At 35.4% G+C, this 21,454-nt stretch overlaps 2 protein-coding genes and 1 pseudogene across 4 annotated transcripts; 2 read left to right on the forward strand and 1 right to left on the reverse strand.

Moving 5' to 3' along the window:
- Positions 1-957: 957 nt before the first annotated feature.
- On the forward strand, positions 958-3,573 carry LOC131545301 (torsin-1A-interacting protein 2-like; annotated as a pseudogene).
- Positions 3,574-3,597: 24 nt separating this feature from the next.
- Positions 3,598-8,384, forward strand: LOC131546286 (torsin-1A-interacting protein 2-like). The gene is made up of 8 exons (XM_058785774.1): positions 3,598-3,785; positions 4,429-4,560; positions 4,669-4,842; positions 4,939-5,103; positions 5,244-5,354; positions 5,541-5,657; positions 5,807-5,866; positions 7,070-8,384. The coding sequence occupies exons 1-8, from the start codon at positions 3,716-3,718 to the stop codon at positions 7,870-7,872; spliced, it is 1,632 nt and encodes a 543-aa protein (XP_058641757.1). The 5' UTR covers positions 3,598-3,715; the 3' UTR covers positions 7,873-8,384.
- A 137-nt stretch (positions 8,385-8,521) lies between these two features.
- On the reverse strand, positions 8,522-21,420 carry LOC131546287 (uncharacterized). Of its 3 annotated transcripts, none has more exons than XM_058785776.1 (15): positions 21,285-21,420; positions 21,044-21,165; positions 20,712-20,800; positions 20,511-20,635; positions 20,003-20,091; positions 19,445-19,557; positions 16,410-16,448; positions 16,205-16,242; positions 14,963-15,052; positions 14,683-14,760; positions 14,432-14,556; positions 14,147-14,205; positions 12,244-12,393; positions 11,950-11,978; positions 8,522-11,713 (listed from the first exon to the last, which is right to left on the reverse strand). In XM_058785776.1, the coding sequence occupies exons 2-15, from the start codon at positions 21,163-21,165 to the stop codon at positions 11,609-11,611; spliced, it is 1,251 nt and encodes a 416-aa protein (XP_058641759.1). In that variant the 5' UTR covers positions 21,285-21,420; the 3' UTR covers positions 8,522-11,608. The 3 variants fall into 3 exon arrangements, with proteins under 3 accessions (XP_058641759.1, XP_058641758.1, XP_058641760.1); XM_058785775.1 differs by having other exon boundaries at positions 16,338-16,448; XM_058785777.1 differs by lacking the exon at positions 12,244-12,393 and having other exon boundaries at positions 16,338-16,448.
- Positions 21,421-21,454: the final 34 nt, after the last annotated feature.

The following is a 21,454-nucleotide window of genomic DNA, read 5'->3' on the forward strand; positions in this document are numbered from 1 at the left end:
CATTTTTACCACTAGATGGCTGCAGAGCTCCACTATTTACTATTTGCTATTTGACCAACTGAAAGATATCTTTTCACAAGTTTTTTTTCAGTTGGATTCATATCTACATATTATGAAATCACAATTATAACAATAAAAATCATTTTTGTCAAAGTTTTGCATTTTTAGAACTGAAAAAAATTAATTGTTCAATAATGTTACATTATGATTTGAATCAAACCTCAACAAGATGTTACAAAGAGAAAGGTTGGAGTCTTTAGAGTTTATCATTTATTTCAATCATCTGTTTTTCATATAATTTTAAGTGGGTGTGTGTGTGTGTGTGTGTGTGTGTGTGTGTGTGTGCGCGTTGCTTGCGTTCGTGTGCATTGTTGATGTGTCAGTGTCACCAATTTATTTTTGTGGTGGTTCTGCATTTTGGATTATTTTATTTGACAAATTATAAGAAAGCAGTTTTTATGGTCTCACAAATTTATTTGTGTGTGTGTGTCTATTCAAATATCCACTGTTTAGCTTGAGCATATGAGCTAAAGATTCTTTTAATATCATTCTTTTAATAATTTGAATAAATCGTTTACATACATTTCATTAACATTTTATAAAGACTTCTTATAAGATTATTAATAACAATGTATAGTTGCTAATGTCTGTTTACTTTAAAATCATTCATTTTCTTGTCAAGATTATACGCTATATCTGTTTCCGCTGACGCACAACAATCAAAAATACTTGTCAGTGGATTCAAGGAGCCCAAGTGTCTTGCTGAGGATGATGATGGTATGTGAAATTTACTGTCTTACATTTTGTTTTTTGGGCAAAACATCTTTTGCATGTTAATGTTTGTACTAATTTTTTTTTATTAAAACCAACACAGAATCCCCTGTTAAGAAGCAAAAGCCTGAAGACGAGACAAGGGGTATAAATGAGAAAGGTGATGGATTAAACCAAACTGATAAAGCCGATGTGGACATGGTTGAGAATGAAGACCAGGATCAAGAAATGAAATCAGATGAGGTGGCCGAGGAGGACCAGGAGTCCAGTTTGAAAGGTAAGATTCTGTCTGAGAAATAAGTATAAGTGTTATAATATTAAATATCATATAATATTAAACTGGGGTGTTATTTTACTTCTGTGCGTTCCTCAGCCCAGCCTGTAACAGAAGAAATTCATACTGCCTATATTATGAAAGACAATATGGAAAGTAAGGAATTGCTGGGCAGTCAAAGGTCTATTCATCCAAAGACTGTGGAAACTGAGAGTCCCAAACCCAAATCAGAAAATTACAGACCAGTCACAGGAGGTTATGGAGGTTTGTTATCATTAATAAAACTACCTTTCGATTACAATAAATGCACACCACATTTGTGATTTATACGGTTAGTGACTTAAGCCCCCCCAGCCTGTCCTCCCTGTGCACGCCATTGCTCACAACTGTCTTTTTCATTGCAGATCCCTCTGGTTTGGATGCTGTTCCATTGGGAAATCAACAAGAAACTTCTAGATTGAGAAATAGGAATAACATAAACTATCAGAGACTATCCATAACAGAGAAACCCAAAAGTTTGTAAAACATTTTCATTGTATTTTTTATATACTGTATATACACATACATACATACATGCATACATGCATACATACACACACACTATAGTAGCTATATTTGTACTGGTAATAGTGTACATTATGATGCTTAATCACGTTCTTACTGTATATGTTACAATTTTTTCTTTCATTTTATTTAATCAAAGTTTGTGCTTTTATTATAGATTCCCCTGGTCTTGTGAATTGGAATAGATACCCACCATCTGAACCCCAGAAGAGTTACATCCGCCCAATAACTAAACATCACATCACAAACCAAACCACTAATCACAAAAACGCAGGTAAAAATGTTTTGTATTTGTCACTTTTCTAGTATTTTATTACTTAAGGTATATATTCAAAAATTTTACATTTATAATTTTGTCTTACATCAGTACATGGATAATATTTAAGGATTTGTAGATCATAATTCTTTTATTTTGTCTTCAAGAATTGAAGATTTTGCAGAAATCAGTCATCTCAAAAGCAAGCCCAGCCTCCTCCTCTAAAGGTATTTTTGAGTCTTTCATTCATTCCTTTATAATTAAAACAAACAGATTTGTCTCACATCCACAGTGTTTTATTATATCAGAAATTCATGTTTTTTTTTTTTTAAGGCTGGATGTGGTACATTTGTAAGCTTCTTGGTGGTCTCTGATACTGATTGTATTGCTGGCTTTGGGCGTTTTTTTTTTTTTTTGGCCTTTCAGAAGTTCTTGCACTTCCATTTGCCTCAAACTGACATTGCCCACCCTAACACACTGGAGAAATTTGATCTGGAGTTAGCAGCTCTACAAGATCTTTTTCCCAGTCAGCACTCCGAGCTCTGGAATAGGAGTGAGAAGCATCTTAAGAACCAATCAGGAAATGGAAAAACTTGAAACTAGCTTCTGAAATCAGCATTCAGAGCTCTGGAGGAGGAGTAGTATTCATCTCAGGCTCCACCTAAAGACTAAGAACCTCTCTGAACCAGTCAGCCTCATTCTGACATCTGGTCACAGAGCTGAAAAGACACTTGATTGCTTAGCCCGATGCTTGGCCCGAGCCTTTTCCACTGCTGTTAACTCTTCAGTTCTGAATATTAATGGCAAAAGCAAAGCTTCACAAGACAGTGATCAGGTGAAGCCGGACATTGATCGTGAATTGAGAAATGCCTTTGAGGGTGAAAAGTCTGCTGCAGTCATCCACCGTTTTGAGGAGCTCCCTCCTGGATCCACTCTCATCTTCTACCGTTACTGTGACCATGAGAATGCGGCTTATAAAAACGTCTTCCTGGCCTTTACTGTAATGCTTGATGCAGAAGTGGAAGTGTCATCCACTGTCAGTCTGGGAAGAGTTGAGGAGATGGTTTAAGAACACATTAAACGGAAGTTTGTGTCCTCTGACAAGTCAGCTATGTTTAATCAAATGGACGTTGACAAACTGTGGAGCAGAATTTCACATCTCATCTTGCCAGTGGCTGCAGTAGAGAAGATTGAACAGCAGGGCTGTGGGGATTGTGATAAATCATTTTAAAAACACCTTTTGCAAAAAATACTTTAAACATTAGACTTATTTGGATTCAAACAAAAAATATTTAATATGGCTGTGTGCTGCTGTATGGATGGTGGCCCTTGGTTTTCTTCCTTTGACAATAAATTATAACTGTTTAGATTATGAAATTTATATTAGGATGAAATGAAGGACGTTTCCCCATTTGTATAGCTTTTCTTACTGTCTTTTTTATGTAGATCTGTTTATATCTAAATTATGTCCTACATTTAAAGTTATTTTTAATCTGTAAAGGTTGGCCAGGGATGAACCTGTTATATTTGTTGTATGGTTGATTTTTCCTACTTCAAAGCTTTATTACAGAAAATAAACGTGCCTTAATAAATGAATATGCTCTACTATGCTTCCTATGACTTGTTTCTGGCGGATAACAGTAAAGGCAGGGATGAACACGAATGAATTCTGGTGGGGTACTTATTTACAGAAATGAAACTAACGTTAACAGTGAATGTCAACTATTTCCGGGAGAGAAGTTGTGTTTCACTGAAGTCGCTCCGACGGAAACCACCATTAATGTTCCGCTTTCCGGTTTCGGCTGCACAGGAAAAGTAAAAAGTTTGATAAGAAGTGGTGAGATATAAAAATGGACTCAGGTGATTCTAAAAAAGATGGACCTACAACTAGGAGAAGCGCCAGACAGTCACTCAAGCAAGGTTTGACTTTTCTAATACTCTTCACGTGGCTTAAATGTACTACAACATTGTCCATTAAGAACAATATACAATTTATCTGCAATTAATATTATCCATTGCCAAAAGGACGAATCCGTAATCCACGGTGAAAGACATTTCTTTATATGATAACGTGCAATTTTCGTACAGATCGTCTCATACGTGTGTCTGTAACGTTACGTACGTTTCCTCTAATGCTATTAATAATATGGAGCAAAACTGTCCTTCCAAAGCTACTCTTTCCTTCTCTCAGTAGATTAAGATGCTTGTTACCGTTAACCTTTTGAAGTACTCGCTACCTAGGATAAACTTTTTAAATATCCACTGTTTAGCTTGAGCATATGAGCTAAAGATTATTTTAATATCATTCTTTTAATAATTTGAATAAATCGTTTACATACATTTCATTAACATTTTATGAAGACTTCTTATAAGATTATTAATAACAATGTATAGTTGCTAATGTCTCTGTTTACTTTAAAATCATTCATTTTCTTGTCAAGATTATAACGTTACGCTATATCCGTTCCCGCTGACGCACAACAATCAAAAATACTTAACAAAAATCTTATCGTTTGTTGGTATATTTCTGTAAGGTAGTTACTCAGTTCCTCTTCTGTCTTAGCTTTAAGCTTTGAGAAGCTTAAACCCAGACCCCCAATAAAAAGAACGCGGAAAATGAGGGAAGATGCTGAAGATGCAGCCAGAGCTGTCAGTGGATCCAAGGAGCCCAAGAGTCTTGCTGAGGATGATGATGGTATGTGAAATTTACTGTCTTACATTTTGTTTTTTGGGCAAAACATCTTTTGCATGTTAATGTTTGTACTAATTTTTATTTTTTATTTTTTTATTAAAACCAACACAGAATCCCCTGTTAAGAAGCAAAAGCCTGAAGACGAGACAAGGGGTATAAATGAGAAAGGTGATGGATTAAACCAAACTGATAAAGCCGATGTGGAGATGGTTGAGAATGAAGACCAGGATCAAGAAATGAAATCAGATGAGGTGGCCGAGGAGGACCAGGAGTCCAGTTTGAAAGGTAAGATTCTGTCTGAGAAAAAAGTATAAGTGTTATAATATTAAATATCATATAATATTAAACTGGGGTGTTATTTTACTTCTGTGCGTTCCTCAGCCCAGCCTGTAACAGAAGAAATGCATTCTGCCTATATTTTGAAAGACAATATGGAAAGTAAGGAATTGCTGGGCAGTCAAAGGTCTATTCATCCAAAGACTGTGGAAACTGAGAGTCCCAAACCCAAATCAGAAAATTACAGACCAGTCACAGGAGGTTATGGAGGTTTGTTATAATTAATAAAACTACCTTTCGATTACAATAAATGCACACCACATTTGTGATTTATATGGTTAGTGACTTAAGTCCCCCCAGCCTGTCCTCCCTGTGCACGCCATTGCTCACAACTGTCTTTTTCATTGCAGATCCCTCTGGTTTGGATGCTGTTCCATTGGGAAATCAACAAGAAACTTCTAGATTGAGAAATAGGAATAACATAAACTATCAGAGACTATCCATAACAGAGAAACCCAAAAGTTTGTAAAACATTTTCATTGTATTTTTTATATACTGTATATACACATGCATACATACACACACACTATAGTAGCTATATTTGTACTGGTAATAGTGTACATTATGATGCTTAATCACGTTCTTACTGTATATGTTACAATTTTTTCTTTCATTTTATTTAATCAAAGTTTGTGCTTTTATTATAGATTCCCCTGGTCTTGTGAATTGGAATAGATACCCACCATCTGAACCCCAGAAGAGTTACATCCGCCCAATAACTAAACATCACATCACAAACCAAACCACTAATCACAAAAACGCAGGTAAAAATGTTTTGTATTTGTCACTTTTCTAGTATTTTATTACTTAAAGTATATATTCAAAAATTTTACATTTATAATTTTGTCTTACATCAGTACATGGATAATATTTAAGGATTTGTAGATCATAATTCTTTTATTTTGTCTTCAAGAAATGAAGATTTTGCAGAAATCAGTCATCTCAAAAGCAAGCCCAGCCTCCTCCTCTAAAGGTATTTTTGAGTTTTTCTTTCATTCATTCCTTTATAATTAACCCATAAGAACCCACAGTGACGCGGGTGTCACAAACACTGGTGATTATCTGGAAAGGTCTTTTTAAAGCATTATCCCTCACTTTCAACTCAGGAAGTCCCTAAGTGACATATAATGAACACCCAGGTTCAGTCATGTGACAATGTGTGCATTTTTTGTTGCCATGGCAACATTTCCAAAATGGTGTCCTGTCTGGTTAGCACGTTACAGCGTCAGAAATTTTTAAAAACGCTTGTTTTTGTTACAAAAGGTATGTTTCAACCCATGCAACAATTCTAATGTTTTAATAACATATCCTAGATTACTCTTAACCTGATTTTAATACGTTTCTTGAGCAAACTGATATAAAACAAGATACAAAGATATTGTGGTGACATATGTCACATCGGACTGTTAACCTTATAAAAGTAGGTGGAATTTTGATGTGACGTATTTGTCACATTAAGAAAAATGGTAAAAATGGTAATGAGCTGCTTAATTAATTTAGCTGATTCAATTATTTTAGTGTTATATATATATATATATATATATTCTGCTGCTTATTTCAAAGCATATTTTAACAAATCTACATGCATGTTTAACATGTTGACCTCCAGTGTATTGTGTATTGTAGTTATTTATTTTTATTCAGTTTGCACATTTTCAAATTGTAAAAAAAAAAAAAAAAAAAAAATCTAAAAATTAATTTCTGGTTAAACCATGTACCTGAAAAGGTAGAATTTTGATATGTTACAAAAGAGTTGTTGTAAAATTTAATGGTCACAGTTATGTGGTTTTGAAATATGTTGTGGCAAAGCAAATAAAATGCAAAAATTATATTACTTCTGAAAAAGGTTTTTGTTTTATCTTCCCAGAAAAGTAATAATTTTGATGTATGTTGTGGAAAGGCAAATAAACAGAAAAAAAACTTATTTAGCAAAAACAATTATAAAATGTTTTTTTTTTTCTCCAATTGATAATAAACGCCCAATGTAACACATATGTAACATAAAATGTATCATAAACGCCCAGTGTCATATATATGTCGCATTACAGATCTTTCACAAGTTATAAGTGGTCCATTATAAGGAGAAATTGGTCTGGGTTCTTATGGGTTAAAACAAACAGATTTGTCTCCCATCCACAGTGTTTTATTAATTCAGAATTTCATGTTTTTTTTTAAGGCTGGATGTGGTACATTTGTAAGCTTCTTTGGTGGTCTCTGATACTGATTGTATTGCTGGCTTTGGGCGTTTTAGTTTTTTTGGCCTTTCAGAAGTTCTTGTACTTCCATTTGCCTCAAACTGACATTGCCCACCCTAACACACTGGAGAAATTTGATCTGGAGTTAGCAGCTCTACAAGATCTTTTTCCCAGTCAGCACTCTGAGCTCTGGAAGAGGAGTGAGAAGCATCTTAAGAACCACCTGAAGACGATCAACCCCACTGAACCGGTCAGCGTAATTCTGACTGCTGGCCTTCAGGCTGAAAAGACGTTGGGCTGCCTTGCTCGACGCTTAGCCACAGCATATTCCGCTACCCTTAATGCTTCAATCTTAGAAATCGAAGGGGCCACCAAAAGAGCACAAGACAGTGACCAGGTCAAGCTGTACATTGATGAAGAACTTATTAAAGCGTTTGAAGGTGATAAACGTGCAGTTGTTGTGCACCGTTTTGAAGAGCTCCCTCCTGGATCTACGCTTATATTCTATCGTTACTGTGACCATGAAAATGCATCTCACAAGAAGGTTTTCCTGGTCTTTACTGTGATGCTTTCGAGGGATAAAATAGACTCGAAGACCAGTCTAAAAGAAGTGGAGGACATGGTATATGACTATATAAAACAGAAGTTTGTCATCTCCGATAAATCCACTAGGTTTAATCAAATGGATGTGGATAAACTGAGCGGACTGTGGAGCAGAATTTCTCACCTCATCCTGCCAGTGGCGGCAGTGGAGAAAATTGAACAGCAGGGCTGTGAGGCATAACCTTACAGAAAATCATAAGATTGCATCACTGTATTGGGCTGGATAAGTCTTTTTGTAAAGTTTTGAGTTAAACTGGCCCAGTTCATGGATGTGTGGACCACATAAATGTACATAGAGGATGTTTTTTTCCAAAGAGTTTTTAAAAAAATGTGTTTATAAATGTTTTATACAAATGGTTTTGTATTCGCTTACATTTTGGTTCTTTGTTTCCTATGATAATATGTGTGTGAAGGCAGACACTTGATCATATAATAATAATAATAATAATAATAATAATGATTATAGTAATGCATTTGCCATTATATAGTAAGCTTTTGGCTTAAAATAAAAATATGCTAAATTAATTGTTGTACATTCATTCCCAAGGCCAGGTATAGTAATGACTGAAGTTTTGCACTGATTTTTGAAGTTAAACTCTGAATTGTAAGCTGGGCTCTTCTTACCAATCAAAAGTTAGTTTGGGCTTGGTGTTCTATATTTGCGATTATAATAATTAAAGTGAGTCTATATTTCTTTTCTTGTTGTGAGTATCATTTTCTCATTTTCTGTTTTAGCATTCAAATGTTTGGGGTGAGGTTTTTAAAATGTTTTTGAAATAAGTCTTTTATGCAATTTACAATATTGTGAAATACATTTGCAATTTAATAAAATGTAATTTATTCCTGTGATGGCGCAACTGAATTTTCAGCAGCAATTACTCCAGGCTTCACTGTCACAGGATCCTTCAGAAGTCATTCTAAAATGCTGATACTTTTAAAAAGTTTGTTTATTTATTGTACACAACCAGGCAAAAGTTTTTGAACTGTAAGATTTTAATTTTTTTTTTTTTATAAAGAAGTCTGTTCTGCCCAACATGCCTGCATTTATTTGATCCAAAAAAAAAGTCAGATTTTGACTCTTTTTATCTAAATTTGACTCTTTTTGCACACATATTTTTATTATTTGTGATCAAAGCAGGAGAAATTATGGGAGGGGGAAATTAAGTTTTTGCTGTACTTTGGATCAAACCATTTTGGCTGGTAGTGTGTGTGTGTGTGTGTGTGTGTGTGTGTGTATATATATATATATATACACAGTGGCATGTGAAAGTTTTGGAACCCCTTGCAGAATCTGTGAAAATGTGAATAATTTTAACAAAATAAGAGAGATCATACAAAATGCGTGTTATTTTTTTATTTAGTACTGTCCTGAGTAAGATATTTTACATAAAAGATGTTTACATATTGTCCACAAGACAACAAAATAGCTGAAATTATTAAAATAACCCCCTTCAAGAGTTTGGGAACCCTTCTTAATACTGTGTGTGGTTACCTGGATGATCTACGGCTGTTTTTTTGTTTTGTGATGGTTGTTCATGAGTTCCTTGTTTGTTCTGAACAGTTAAACTTAGCACTGTTCTTCATAAAAATCCTCAGTGTCCTGTATATTGTTCAGTTTTCCAGCATCTTTTGCATCCCTGCTGAAAAAAAACAACAGAACCCTGCCCAAAACACAATAGAAAATGTAATGGTTTTAATGGTTATAATGGGAATTGTATTGGTTTTAATGGAAACTATAATGGTGTCTACTGGTATGTGATGGGTTCTGTTGGTGGGATGTTAAATCCTATTGGAAAAATTCCCAAAACACACTCCAAAAAGGAATTTTGTAATGGTTTTACTGGAAAAAGCTAATGGTTTCTAATGGTATTTTAATGGAAACCATTAGAATTTCTGTGATGGTTTCTATTGGGCTTCTATTGTTTTTTTTTTTTTAGCAGGGATATTTGAACCCTTTCCAGCAGTGACTGTATGATTTTGAGATCCATCTTTTCACACTGAGGACAACTGAGGGACTCAAACACAACTATTAAAAAAGGCTCAAACATTCACTGATGCTCCAGAAGGAAACACGATGCATTAAGAGCTGGGGGTGAAAACTTTTGAACAGGATGAAGATGTCCAAATTTTTCTTATTTTGTTGAAATATCTTCTTTTTTTTTTTTTCATTTAGTAGGCTACTGCCCTTCGGAAGCAACAGAAGATACTTGCATGTTTCCCGGAAGACAAATTAAGTACGATTTACCTTGATCTCCAAATTCAAAAAGTATTCACCCCCCGGCTCTTAATGCATCGTGTTTCCTTCTTCTGGAGCATCGGTGAATGCTTGAGACTTTTTTTTTTTAATGCCTAGTGTATAATTCTATTGCTTTTAACCAAATCCAAGACTTCCCGCATCGCACCAGTCTACGGGAATCAAGAATGTTACAAAATAGTGCCTGGGTTATTCTGATGCTCATTTACCTCTTTGTAGAATTTATGAGTTGTAGTTATTACACATTCATAATTATTAATCAAGCGAATCGCATCCATATCCTACCTCTAATGAATTGATGTTCCTCACATCAATGCACACAATAAAATAGCTAACTGGCACCATCGTGCGACAAAATACATATAATGGACTTCAATTTTAATTTCAGTATGTAGGCTACTGTGAACACAAATACACGGTAGCTGAAAGCATAAGCAAACTATTCAAGTTGCAGAAAACACACACACACACACACACACACGGAGGAGCGATTGCAAACTGATTGTGGGTCTGCCGGTGACTCAACACAGTCACGTAGCCTACTGTAAACGCCCCAGGAAGATTCATAACGAGATATCTACAAGTCCAAAGTTCTTGTAAGCACAGTTTCATTGTTCTATAGAAATAACTCAGGTCTTGAGCTTTTATTTGAATTGTCGTCAGTCAAGCAGAAAAGTAAACAGAACTGGGGTTTTGCCCTGTCAATACATTTTGATAGTTGATGGAATGAGAGACACATCAGGAAGTACAACACAGGGTCTATTATTCAAACTGTTTAGTTAGTATTTTATATATTGGAGTATTGCATGATTGTAGTTGTGTAAATCTTTTGATGTCAAAACACTGAAACAGACACAACCTCAGAAACAGTTTATGGGGTAATTATCTTCGTATGAATATATTGTCTATTATAAATAAAATATTTGGTGAATGTCTTTATTTAACATACGTTGTGACGTATAGCTAAGTGCACTTAATTTGGAAGAGTAACCAAAATGAAGATTTTAAAAAAGTGTTTTTAACACCACTGTACTCCTTCACTTACAGTAACTTACAATAATAAAAAGAACAATGATAAAACAGCATCTACATATACATACAATTATTTATTGCACAGTAAGTTAGTTAACGTGTAAGAAAAAAATAAGTAATAAAGTAATAAATCTTAAGGCCCGTTCACCAAAAACTATAACTATTTTAGCGTTCACACTAACGCACAATGATGTTCTGTTTATTGTAAATGTGCATTGACGTTTTGTCATTTGCTGGTTAAAGTTTGAGTGGGTTTTGATTGGCTGACAATGTTTTTTATTGTTCATCAGCTGGAAAAAAATCAATCTGAAAGTGATTCCAACGATATTGTCCATCTGTGTTATTGTTATAGCTGTGATGTGGACTTCTCTGTTCTCATACAATTAGAACAGTAATTAAAACTTTATTGTTTTTGTTATAGTTATCTAGTTATCCTTTACACTGTTATTTTGAACCAATAATCATAAAAAAGCAGTCGAAAGATGATGTGCATAATTCAGCTACTTATCTGACTCCATTGAAGTTGTTATTCATGTACTAGGGCTGTAAAAGGTTGCACCCATATTCGCTCAGTCCTACAAACGTACCAAGATGACAACATTCACTAACCAAAGAATCTCCAGATGTTCCTTCAACAATTTTCCATTTTGACCAAAGACACTCCTGTCATGAGTGCAGCTGTAAACATAACATTAAACACTAAAAAGATGCTGAACATAAACGACCATGGGGATATCTGCAAATAAAAAATGAAAAGAGGTTTAATGTGTGATATTTACGGTAATATTATCGGTGTGCATGTTATTTTAGTGAGTTCCTAAGATGGTCTGGTGCCATAAAATATGTATGGAGTTGCTGTACACTGTAAAGTTTATTTTACAGTCAAATACCTGTGTAATAAGCAGCTTCAGTGAACATGGAATGTCTCTATGTACATAAATATAAGATATGAAGTATGTAAAGTTCACTTACCCTCTTTTCCGAAATATGATTCAGATTTTCTGCAGACATACAAATGCAAACAAATGAGACTGTATGGCCATTAATAAAATAAAAGGCAATGTAGGATGAAACTGAATAATCCATCTCTATTGATCTTATTTTTCTGTGAAAATCAGTTCTGGAGCATGCATAAGGAAGTACACACAACTATGCCTGGGTGTGACTGATAACACATAAATCTTTAAAAGCCCATAAAGTCTATTTATAAGGTTTGTGTGTTAATCTCTTTAGTGCCTTGAGTTAGTTGGTACCAAGGATACTTACTTCTGAGTTTTCCTCTTGACTGGTATTTTTCCATCTTTTCAAAGCAAACTGAGCCAAGATAAAGCATGAACTCCCAAATAACATAAACTCCCATTAATACTGGCAGCCAGAGCTCTTTAAAGCACCATATTCCAAAGAATATTGCAGTTGCTACAGTACAAATAGAAAATAAAAGGATTATAACCTAACGATTCATAATTAGGTAAATCTGAATTAGCTTTTAATAAGTTTGGATGAGATTTTACATGAATATTTACACCTACACCAATTTCCAAAAATAATGGAAAAAGTAATACAGGTGCATCTCAATAAATTAGAATGTCATGAAAACGTTTTTTTCTTTGTAAGTTACTTCAAAAAGTGAAACTTTCATATATTTTAGATTCATTGCATGTAAAGTAAAACATTTCAAAAGTTTTTTTTTTTTAATTTTGATGATTAGAGCATACAGCTCATGAAAGTCAAAAATCAGTATCTCAAAATATTAGAATATTTACATTTGAGTTTCAATAAATAACCATTCCTACAGTATAAATTCCGGGTATCTCTTGTTCTTTGAAACCACAATAATGGGGAAGACTGCTGACTTGGCAATGATCCAGAATACAAACATTGACACCCTCCACAAAGAGGGTAAGTCACAGAGGGTCATTACTGAAAGGTGTGGCTGTTTACAGGGTGCTGTATCAAAGCATATTAAATGCAAAGTTGACTGGAAGGACGAATTTGGGTAGGAAAAGGTGCACAAGCAACAGGGATGACTGCAAGCTTGAGAATACTGTCAAGCAAAGCTGATTCAAACACTTGTGAGAGCTTCACAACGAGTGAACTGAAGCTGGAGTCAGTGCATCCAGAGTCACCACGCTCAGACGTCTTCAGGAAAAGGGCTACCAAGCCACTTCTGAACCAGAGACAATGTCATAAGCGTCTTACCTGGGCTGTGGAGAAAAATAACTGGACTGTTGCTCAGTGGTCCAAAGTCCTCTTTTCAGATGAAAGTAAATTTTGCATTTCATTTGGAAATCAAGGTCCCAGAGTCTGGAAGAAGAGTGGAGAGGCACAGAATCCATGTTGCTTGAAGTCCAATGTGACGTTTCCTCAGTCTGTGATAATTTGGGCTGCCATGTCATCTGCTGGTGTTGGTCCACTGTGTTTTCTGAAGTTCACAGTCAACGCAGCCATCTACCAGGAAATTTTAGAGCACTTCATGCTTCCTTCTGCTGACAAGCTTTATGGAGATGCTGATTTCATTTTCCAGCAAGACTTGGCACCTGCCCACACTGCCAAAGGTACCAAAAGCTGGTTTAATGACCATGGTGTTACTGTGCTTGACTGGCCAGCAAACTCACCAGACCTGAAACCCATAGAGAATCTATGGGGTATTGTCAAGAGGAAGAAGAGAGACACCAGACCCAACAATGCAGATGAGCTGAAGGCCACTGTCAAAGAAACCTGGGCTTCCATACCACCTCAGCAGTGCCACAAACTGATCACCTCCATGCCACGCCGAATTGAGGCAGTAATTAAAGCAAAAGGAGCCCCTATCAAGTATTGAGTACATATACAGTAAATGAACATACTTTCCAGAAGGCCAACAATTCACAAACATGTTTTTTTTATTGGTCTTATGAAGTATTCTAATTTGTTGAGGTGAATTGGTGGGTTTTTGTTAAATGTGAGCCTAAATCATCACAATTAAAAGAACCAAAGTCTTAAACTACTTCAGTCTGTGTGCATTGAATTTATTTAATACACGAGTTTCACAATTTGAGTTAAATTACTGAAATAAATGAACTTTTCCACGACATTCTAATCTATTGAGATGCACCGGTATTTACTACAAACAACATTTTTACAAAATACTTGAATGCACTATTAAAGAACAAAAAAAACTGAACCTTACTTGTATTGAGAGTATTCATTAGGTCAACCATTATGAGGGCACAGAGCCAACACTTCCTTCTGTAAGTCAATGTTTTAGACCATTAAATTCAAAGCAATCATTTTTATAGATTCTTTCAATCTAAGTTCATTCGAATCGCTCTTGTTCTTGCTGAATGAGTGATCAGGTTAAAAGCCATATTGAATTTAACACGACTGAAAACAAGGCTGTGAGACAATGACTACAATACACACACTGTATAAAGGTCCTAGATCATGTAATTTTCTCCATGAAGATTACACTTACAATTCATGGCTTGGTCCACAGTGAAGGAAAATGGTGAGGGTGTGCAGTATGCTTGAAACCATGGCAGTCACTGTCAAAGCAGTAAACGCAATCTGCAAACTATCACACTCACACTCGCAGTCATACTGACACAAAAACATACATAGCAATTGAAAAATAAATTAGATGTCAGTTGATGTGGTTTCTTTTTATTCTTCTTGATATGTCTTAACCAAATATTCAGTTCAGTCTAATAGAAACATAATTCTTACTTGAATTAGTTTTATTAGTATGAAGATGACAGCAATAGTTTTGGAGGCTAATTCAATGACAGACACAATCATGGTGGCCTGTGAAGAGAGACATAATTTGCCATATACTGAAAGTATTTTAAATTATGAATTCAATGTGAATCTGTGCATTTAAGCTGGAGGACATCATGCATTTCCCAACATCAGTTATCAAGATGTAAAACTCTCTGTCTTATCATAATAATGACTTTAAAAAGCTAAATATATTTAGTGCATTATTCAGTTTTTTTAACACACTTACCATTTTCAACACTGGTCTGATGATCATCAGGAGAGAACAGCCTCCAAGAAAACACAGTCGACTGAATAATAACAGTGCTAAAGCACATCTCTGATGTGTGTACAGACAGACAGACAGACATACATGTACAGATGCAAACACAACTGAAATTGTATAAACATGCAAAGTTGAAAAAAACCCCCCCAGATAATCATGGATGCATATTTTAATGACCACAGCATGCAGATTTAGTAGGTGAAAAGAGGCAAAAATGCTACACTGCAAAATCTAATTACATTTGTAGAATCATCATATATCATCATTTGTAGAGTCATTCATAAGCATAAATGCAGCAATAAAACACCTCTTAAGGTTGGAATACACTACACGACTTTTACCAGATTTTTGCCCCAATTTACAAACTGGGATAGTTGATGTTAGTTGCTGAAAGACAGAGCCAATCTGCAGTTTTAAATTGTCAGATTACATAGAATATTGCATAGTGTATGATGGTTATAGCTTCAGGACTATCATCCATCCAGTCAGAGGATATCATACATGTTTGATAGTTGAGCCAAATTTAGAACACATAATGCATAGCAACAAGGCACATGTTTCTTCTCGAGTTTGTTGTGTTTTGAATGACTTAAAAGTCTGCTGGTGTGTGATCCTTAAGACTGGAATATACTACACGACTTTTAAAAACTGAATAGATTTTAAAATACTTGGCATCATACACTTCCCAAGTTTGTAATAGTCACAGAGAAAAAAATTGGCCATCAAACACTAAATGACTGAGTATCATACACTACCAGACGTTAAAGTTGTTCCGATCACAACAAACTCACGCACAAACATGTGCCTTGTTGCTAGGAGACACATGACAAATGAAAACAATGTGTGTTCTAAAATCGGCTGAAAATATCAAACATGTTTGATATCCTCCGACTGGATGGAATCATAGTCTGAAGCTAAAACATCTGAGTCTGTGATCATCATACACAACATGATTTTCTATGAAATCTGTCAACACAAATCTGCAGACTGGCTCTGACTTTTGGCAACTAGCGTCGACTTCTCCAGATTGTAAATCGGGAAACAATCGTGTAGTGTATTCCAGCCTTTAGTCGTTTAGTGTGCAATGCTTTTCCTCTGTGACTATATAACTTTGCAAAGTTGGCAAGTGTACGATGCCTAGTATTTTAAACTCTGTTCAGATTTTAAAAGTCGTTTAGTCAAGCAGCTTACATACAGTCTACATACCGTATATTGTGTACACTGAGGAGGCGGTGTTGGTCCAACTAAAAGAAAATGAAAATAAAACAGACACATATACATATAAACATATATATATATATATTTATTTATTTTTTTTTTTTAATTTATTTTTTTTTACCTGTAGCGTGTGAGTCTATATTAGATGTTGTTGTAAATGTTGTTGGGCTTGTAGTTGGGAATTTTTGTGTACCTGTGACTTCAGAGGTTGGTGGTACAGTCTGTGACGTATCTGTGAGGAATATTAAAAGCATCACAGAATTTCCTCAGCAGGGATATATATATATATATATATATATACACACACACACACACACACACACACACACACACACACACACCCAGTCAAAAGTTTTTTAATACAGCAAATGCAGTAATATTGTGAAATATTTTTACTATTTAAAATTACTGCTTTCTATTTGAATATATTTTAAAATATAATTTATTCCTGTGATCAATGCTAGTGTCACATGATCCTTTAGAGATCATTCTAATATGCTGATTTGCTGTTCAAAAGCATTTTTAATTATTATTATTATTATAAATATTTAAAGGTCCCATGGCATGAAAATTTCACTTCATGAGGTTTTTTAATATTAATATGAGTTCCCCTAGCCAGTGGCTAGAAATGGCGATAGGTGTAAACCGAGCCCTGGGTATCCTGCTTCGTCTTTGAGAAAATGAAAGCTCAAATGGCCCAATCTGGAATCTTCCCTTTATGTCGTCATACGGGGAAAGGTTACCTCCCCTTTCTCTGCTTTGCCCGCCCATGAGAAAATGAGCTACTACCGTGCGAGGCGAGCGTAATAATATTTTTTCCTCGAGAGACATCATGGCTTGCAAACGAGCGAAGCATGACAGTTGCTCAGTGTTTGGATGTACAAATGAACGCCAAAGTATTTTTTTAGTTCCTTCATCTGAGCCTATGGCTAGCATTAGCTACATGATAATAACTGTAACAGCATACATAAACAAACCAACTAAAGTTCCGTATCCAGACACAATATTTTAAACTAACCATTCGGAGACTGACATCCTGCTGTATCCACTGAGTTGCAACTTCTTCATCTGGTGCTTCTCCATCCGGATTAGATTCTGGGTCAAGCTGAAAAGCTTGAAGGACTGCGTGTCTTTGAGCCATTGCGATACATCCACTGTCAACATTAGCGCATGGTAGCGCAAGCTGGTTAAGGCTACACACCCACCCTCCACCTTGCCCCGCCTCTCTCCTCCTCATTAGCATTTAAAGCTACAGAGACAGAAATGGCACGTCCTAAGGAAAGCTCATTGTGGGACTGGCTCATAGTGGCTGAAATTCTGCACCAAGGCTGAATTTCGGGAAACAGACTCCAGATACAGTAGGGACCACTTAGGCCTATATAAAAGCATCCAAAAAGCAGCATGTCATGGGACCTTTAAAACAGTTGAGTACATTTTTTCAGGATTCTTTGATGAATAGAAAGAATGCATTTTTTTATTAACTGACCCACCCAACCCTGTGGATTATCCGCAGCACCCACGGATATAACCGCCATCCGCGCATCACTAACACTATATTTCTTGAGGGGGCTAATATAAGCCCAAAAAGACAAAATTATTAGCCCAATTTCAGTTATTTTTTAGATATTTCCCAAGTGACAGAGCAAGTGAATTTTAACACAGTATTTCTTATTATATTTTTCATCTGGAGAAAGCCTTATTTCAATTTGCCTGGAATAAAATAATTATTTAAACATTTTTTTTTTAAATTGCTAAGGTCAATATTTTTTGCTCTCTTAAGAAATGATCTGTTTGATTGGCTATGGAACAAACCACTATTGTTCAATGACTTAACTAACCTAACTTGCCTAATTAACCCTCTAAGCCTTCAAATTGCACTGTAAACTGAGGATTAGTATCTTTCAAAACAACTAGTAAAATAATATGTTCAGTCATAATGGCAAAGACATAAAAATTAGTTTAGACTTGAGAAAAATAATTGCTAACGCTCACAAAGGAGAAGCATTTACACGTTTATCAATGTGTTTTCAAGTGTCAAGAACTGCCGTGAGAAGTATTATCAAGAAGTTTAAAGAGACCTACACAGTAGAGAACAGTGGCAGGAAGTGAAAGATTTAAAAACTTTGTAAACAAAACTATTACGAGAGGTTTCTAAAGACCCAAGAACAACTGCCAAGACACTAGTGAATGATTGACTCAAGTTTGGGATTGATATCTCAACGAAGACAGTCACTAGAGGCCCGGACAGGAAAGGACTGCGAGATTGCAGACCAAGAAAAACACCTCTTCTGAAGAAGAGACACCTCCAAGCTAGACTGAAGTTTGAAGGACAACCTGGAGAAAAACTATGCATACTGGAAACGTGTCCTTTGGTTAGATGAGACAAAAGTAGAGCTCTTTGGCCATAGAAATGTTGCCTATGTTTGGAAAAAGAAGGGACAGGTGCTCAACCCAAAAAACACCATCTCCAGAGTGAAACATGGAGGTGGGAGTATAATGCTGTAGGGATGTTTCAGTGCACTTAGAACTGGGAATCTCATCAGGGGCAAAAGGAATCATGAAAACGGAAGACTACGAGAAGATTTTGAAAGACAACCTCAGGCAATCTGCAACAAAAGATGGTCTGGGCCAACGATTTGTCTTCTAGCATGATAGCATACTTCATTTCTGGTGAAGAACTACCTCCAAATGAGCAAAGTGAACATCTTTGACTGGCTTGCACAAAGCCCACACCTGAATCCAAATCTGTGGGGCACACTGAAGAGTCCATGCTAGGTCTTGTCCAGTCTTGTTTGTTATAAGTAGCCATGTCGTTGCCTTTTTTCCTGGTTGTGTGTATTGATGTTGTAACCCGCTGTTGGTGAGTCTAGTTTGTCCATGCCAAGTCAAGTCTGTTCAAGTCAAGTCTCGGATTATGTTTGTATTTTGGATCACTTGGCAAATAAACTGCACTTGGGTTCTCACTACGCTCGCCTTCAGTGGACTTAATCGCTACACAATGTGGCGATTAATTAATCTAATTATTGCAAATGAATTGTACATCAAATTTTGCTGAGAAATTTCCCTCAAAAGTTAAATTAAAGCAATAATTGTGTTGAATAAGAAAAACATCAAACAGACATCACAAAAAAAGTGGCTTTAGGAAGAAATATTTAATTTGATTCAACATAGAATTTACTACACATAAACTTTTAGGCCACAATTTCACAATTGCTATAACATTCATACCTGTTGGACTTGTTTGTGTACTGTGACTGGTGGCTTCAGTGGTTGGTGCAGCAGTCGACATGAGTATAGGCTTCCTTGGCCAAATCATATTGAACTGTTTAACGAATGCAGCTCTGAAAAGAAAATTGAAGATCAGCTTTACAAATTAGTTTGAAACGCAATAAAAGTATAAAGATGTTAATTTTGTCGGTAACACTTTACAATAAGGTGTCATTTGTTAACATTAGTTAATGTATTAACTAACATGAACAAACAATGAACAATGCATTTATTATACTATTTACTAATCTTTGTTAATGTTAGTTAATGAAAATACAGTTGTTCATTGTTTATTCATGTTAGTTTAAATTGCATTAACTAATGTTAATAAACACAACTTGTGATTTTAATAATGCATTAGTAAATGCTGAAATTAACATTAAATAAGATTAATAAATGCTGTAGAAGTATTGTTCATTCTTAGTTCATGTTTATTAATGTTGTTAACTAATGTTAACTAATGAACCTTATTATAAAGTGTTACCATTTCGTCTTTATTAGGCTGCACAGTACAACTACCTGAAGAAAAAAACTCCAGTCTCCTCGGGGGTCCACAACACTTCAACTCTTGTTTTTCTTAGGTTATTTCTTTGAGCCACAGCACGGTCCTAAAAATATTTCCATATCATAAACAGCTGAATTTAGTTTAAGGAATTAATAGCTGCTAACATTTAACACCAGGTGCAAGACCCTGCTGAAAGAAAAACAATAGAACCCTGCCCAAAACACAATAGAAAATGTAATGGTTTTAATGGTTATAATGGGAATTATATTGGTTTTAATGGAAACTATAATGTGATGGATTCTATTGGTGGGATGTTAAATCCTATTGGAAAAATGCCCAAAACGCACTACAAAAAGGAATTTTGTAATGGTTTTACTGGAAAAAGCTAATGGTTTATAATGCTATTTTAATGGAAACCATTGGAATTTCTGTGATGGTTTCTATTGTTTTTTTTAGCAGGGGAAGAAAATAAAGAATCGATAACTAATAGGCTGTGTGTAGTGGGTGCACGGCAGGACTCACACCACAGACGAGTACGTTGTTGACCGGGTCAGTCAAATTAAACCAACCAGCAGACTTGTACTTCTCAGACTTACGAGCGTCCAACATGAAACCTCTAAAATGAGCAGGATCCGCCAAAAGCGTCACTATGGTAAAATGAGAGATTTTGAATCGACTTGTTCATTTTGTTTTGCGTCAATAAAATAAAGTGAGAAAATCTACCAGTAATGTTCGTTCCCAGTTCAGAATCTGTCACGTTTATATATTCTGGTTTGATCTTGTAAGGGGCTTCAGTGTTTTGTTGTGGTACACTGGAGAGAAAAAAAAATAAAACTAACGTTAGGCTGCGGTTACATTTTCAAGTAATTTTACGGATATTTCCCTTAAACCTAAATCACAACGCCGTGAAGTGCAAAATTCAAAATACAGGTAAAATACTAGTAAAAATAAATACGGAAAATTCCTTTATATTAAGTAGCCTACATTTTGCCCTATTTTTTTGCCCTTCTTTTTTTTTTTTTTTTTACAGTTTATTTGTGCACCTTTCCACATACCCATGATTGATATTCATTTCTTGACATTCACTCTCCAATTGAGCTCCACCGCTGTAACAGCTGATGATCTTCAGCATGGTAAATCCAAACGAAAGGAAAAGGAGACCGCACGTATTGTACATCTGAAACGGCCAGAACCACGAAAACAATCACAGAAATTTACACTTTTAACAATTTATGTTCATAGATTATTAAGCCTTTAATTAAGTACAGTTGTAATGAAGATATGACAGTAGCTTACGTTCTTATATCAAAGCCAAGAGAGCAAAAATAAAACCTCTGTCTCGCTGTCAGTCGACACTTCCTTTGGCTCAACGTTTTATTGTCCAGTTAAATTGTCTGAAGGCCCTCTTTTGGCCAATCCATGTATTACGATAAAAGGAACAAGTAGTAGCCTATAATGATAAGCAG

The sequence above is a fragment of the Onychostoma macrolepis genome, chromosome 08 (assembly GCF_012432095.1).
Source record: "Onychostoma macrolepis isolate SWU-2019 chromosome 08, ASM1243209v1, whole genome shotgun sequence".
Taxonomy (NCBI): Eukaryota; Metazoa; Chordata; class Actinopteri; order Cypriniformes; family Cyprinidae; genus Onychostoma; species Onychostoma macrolepis.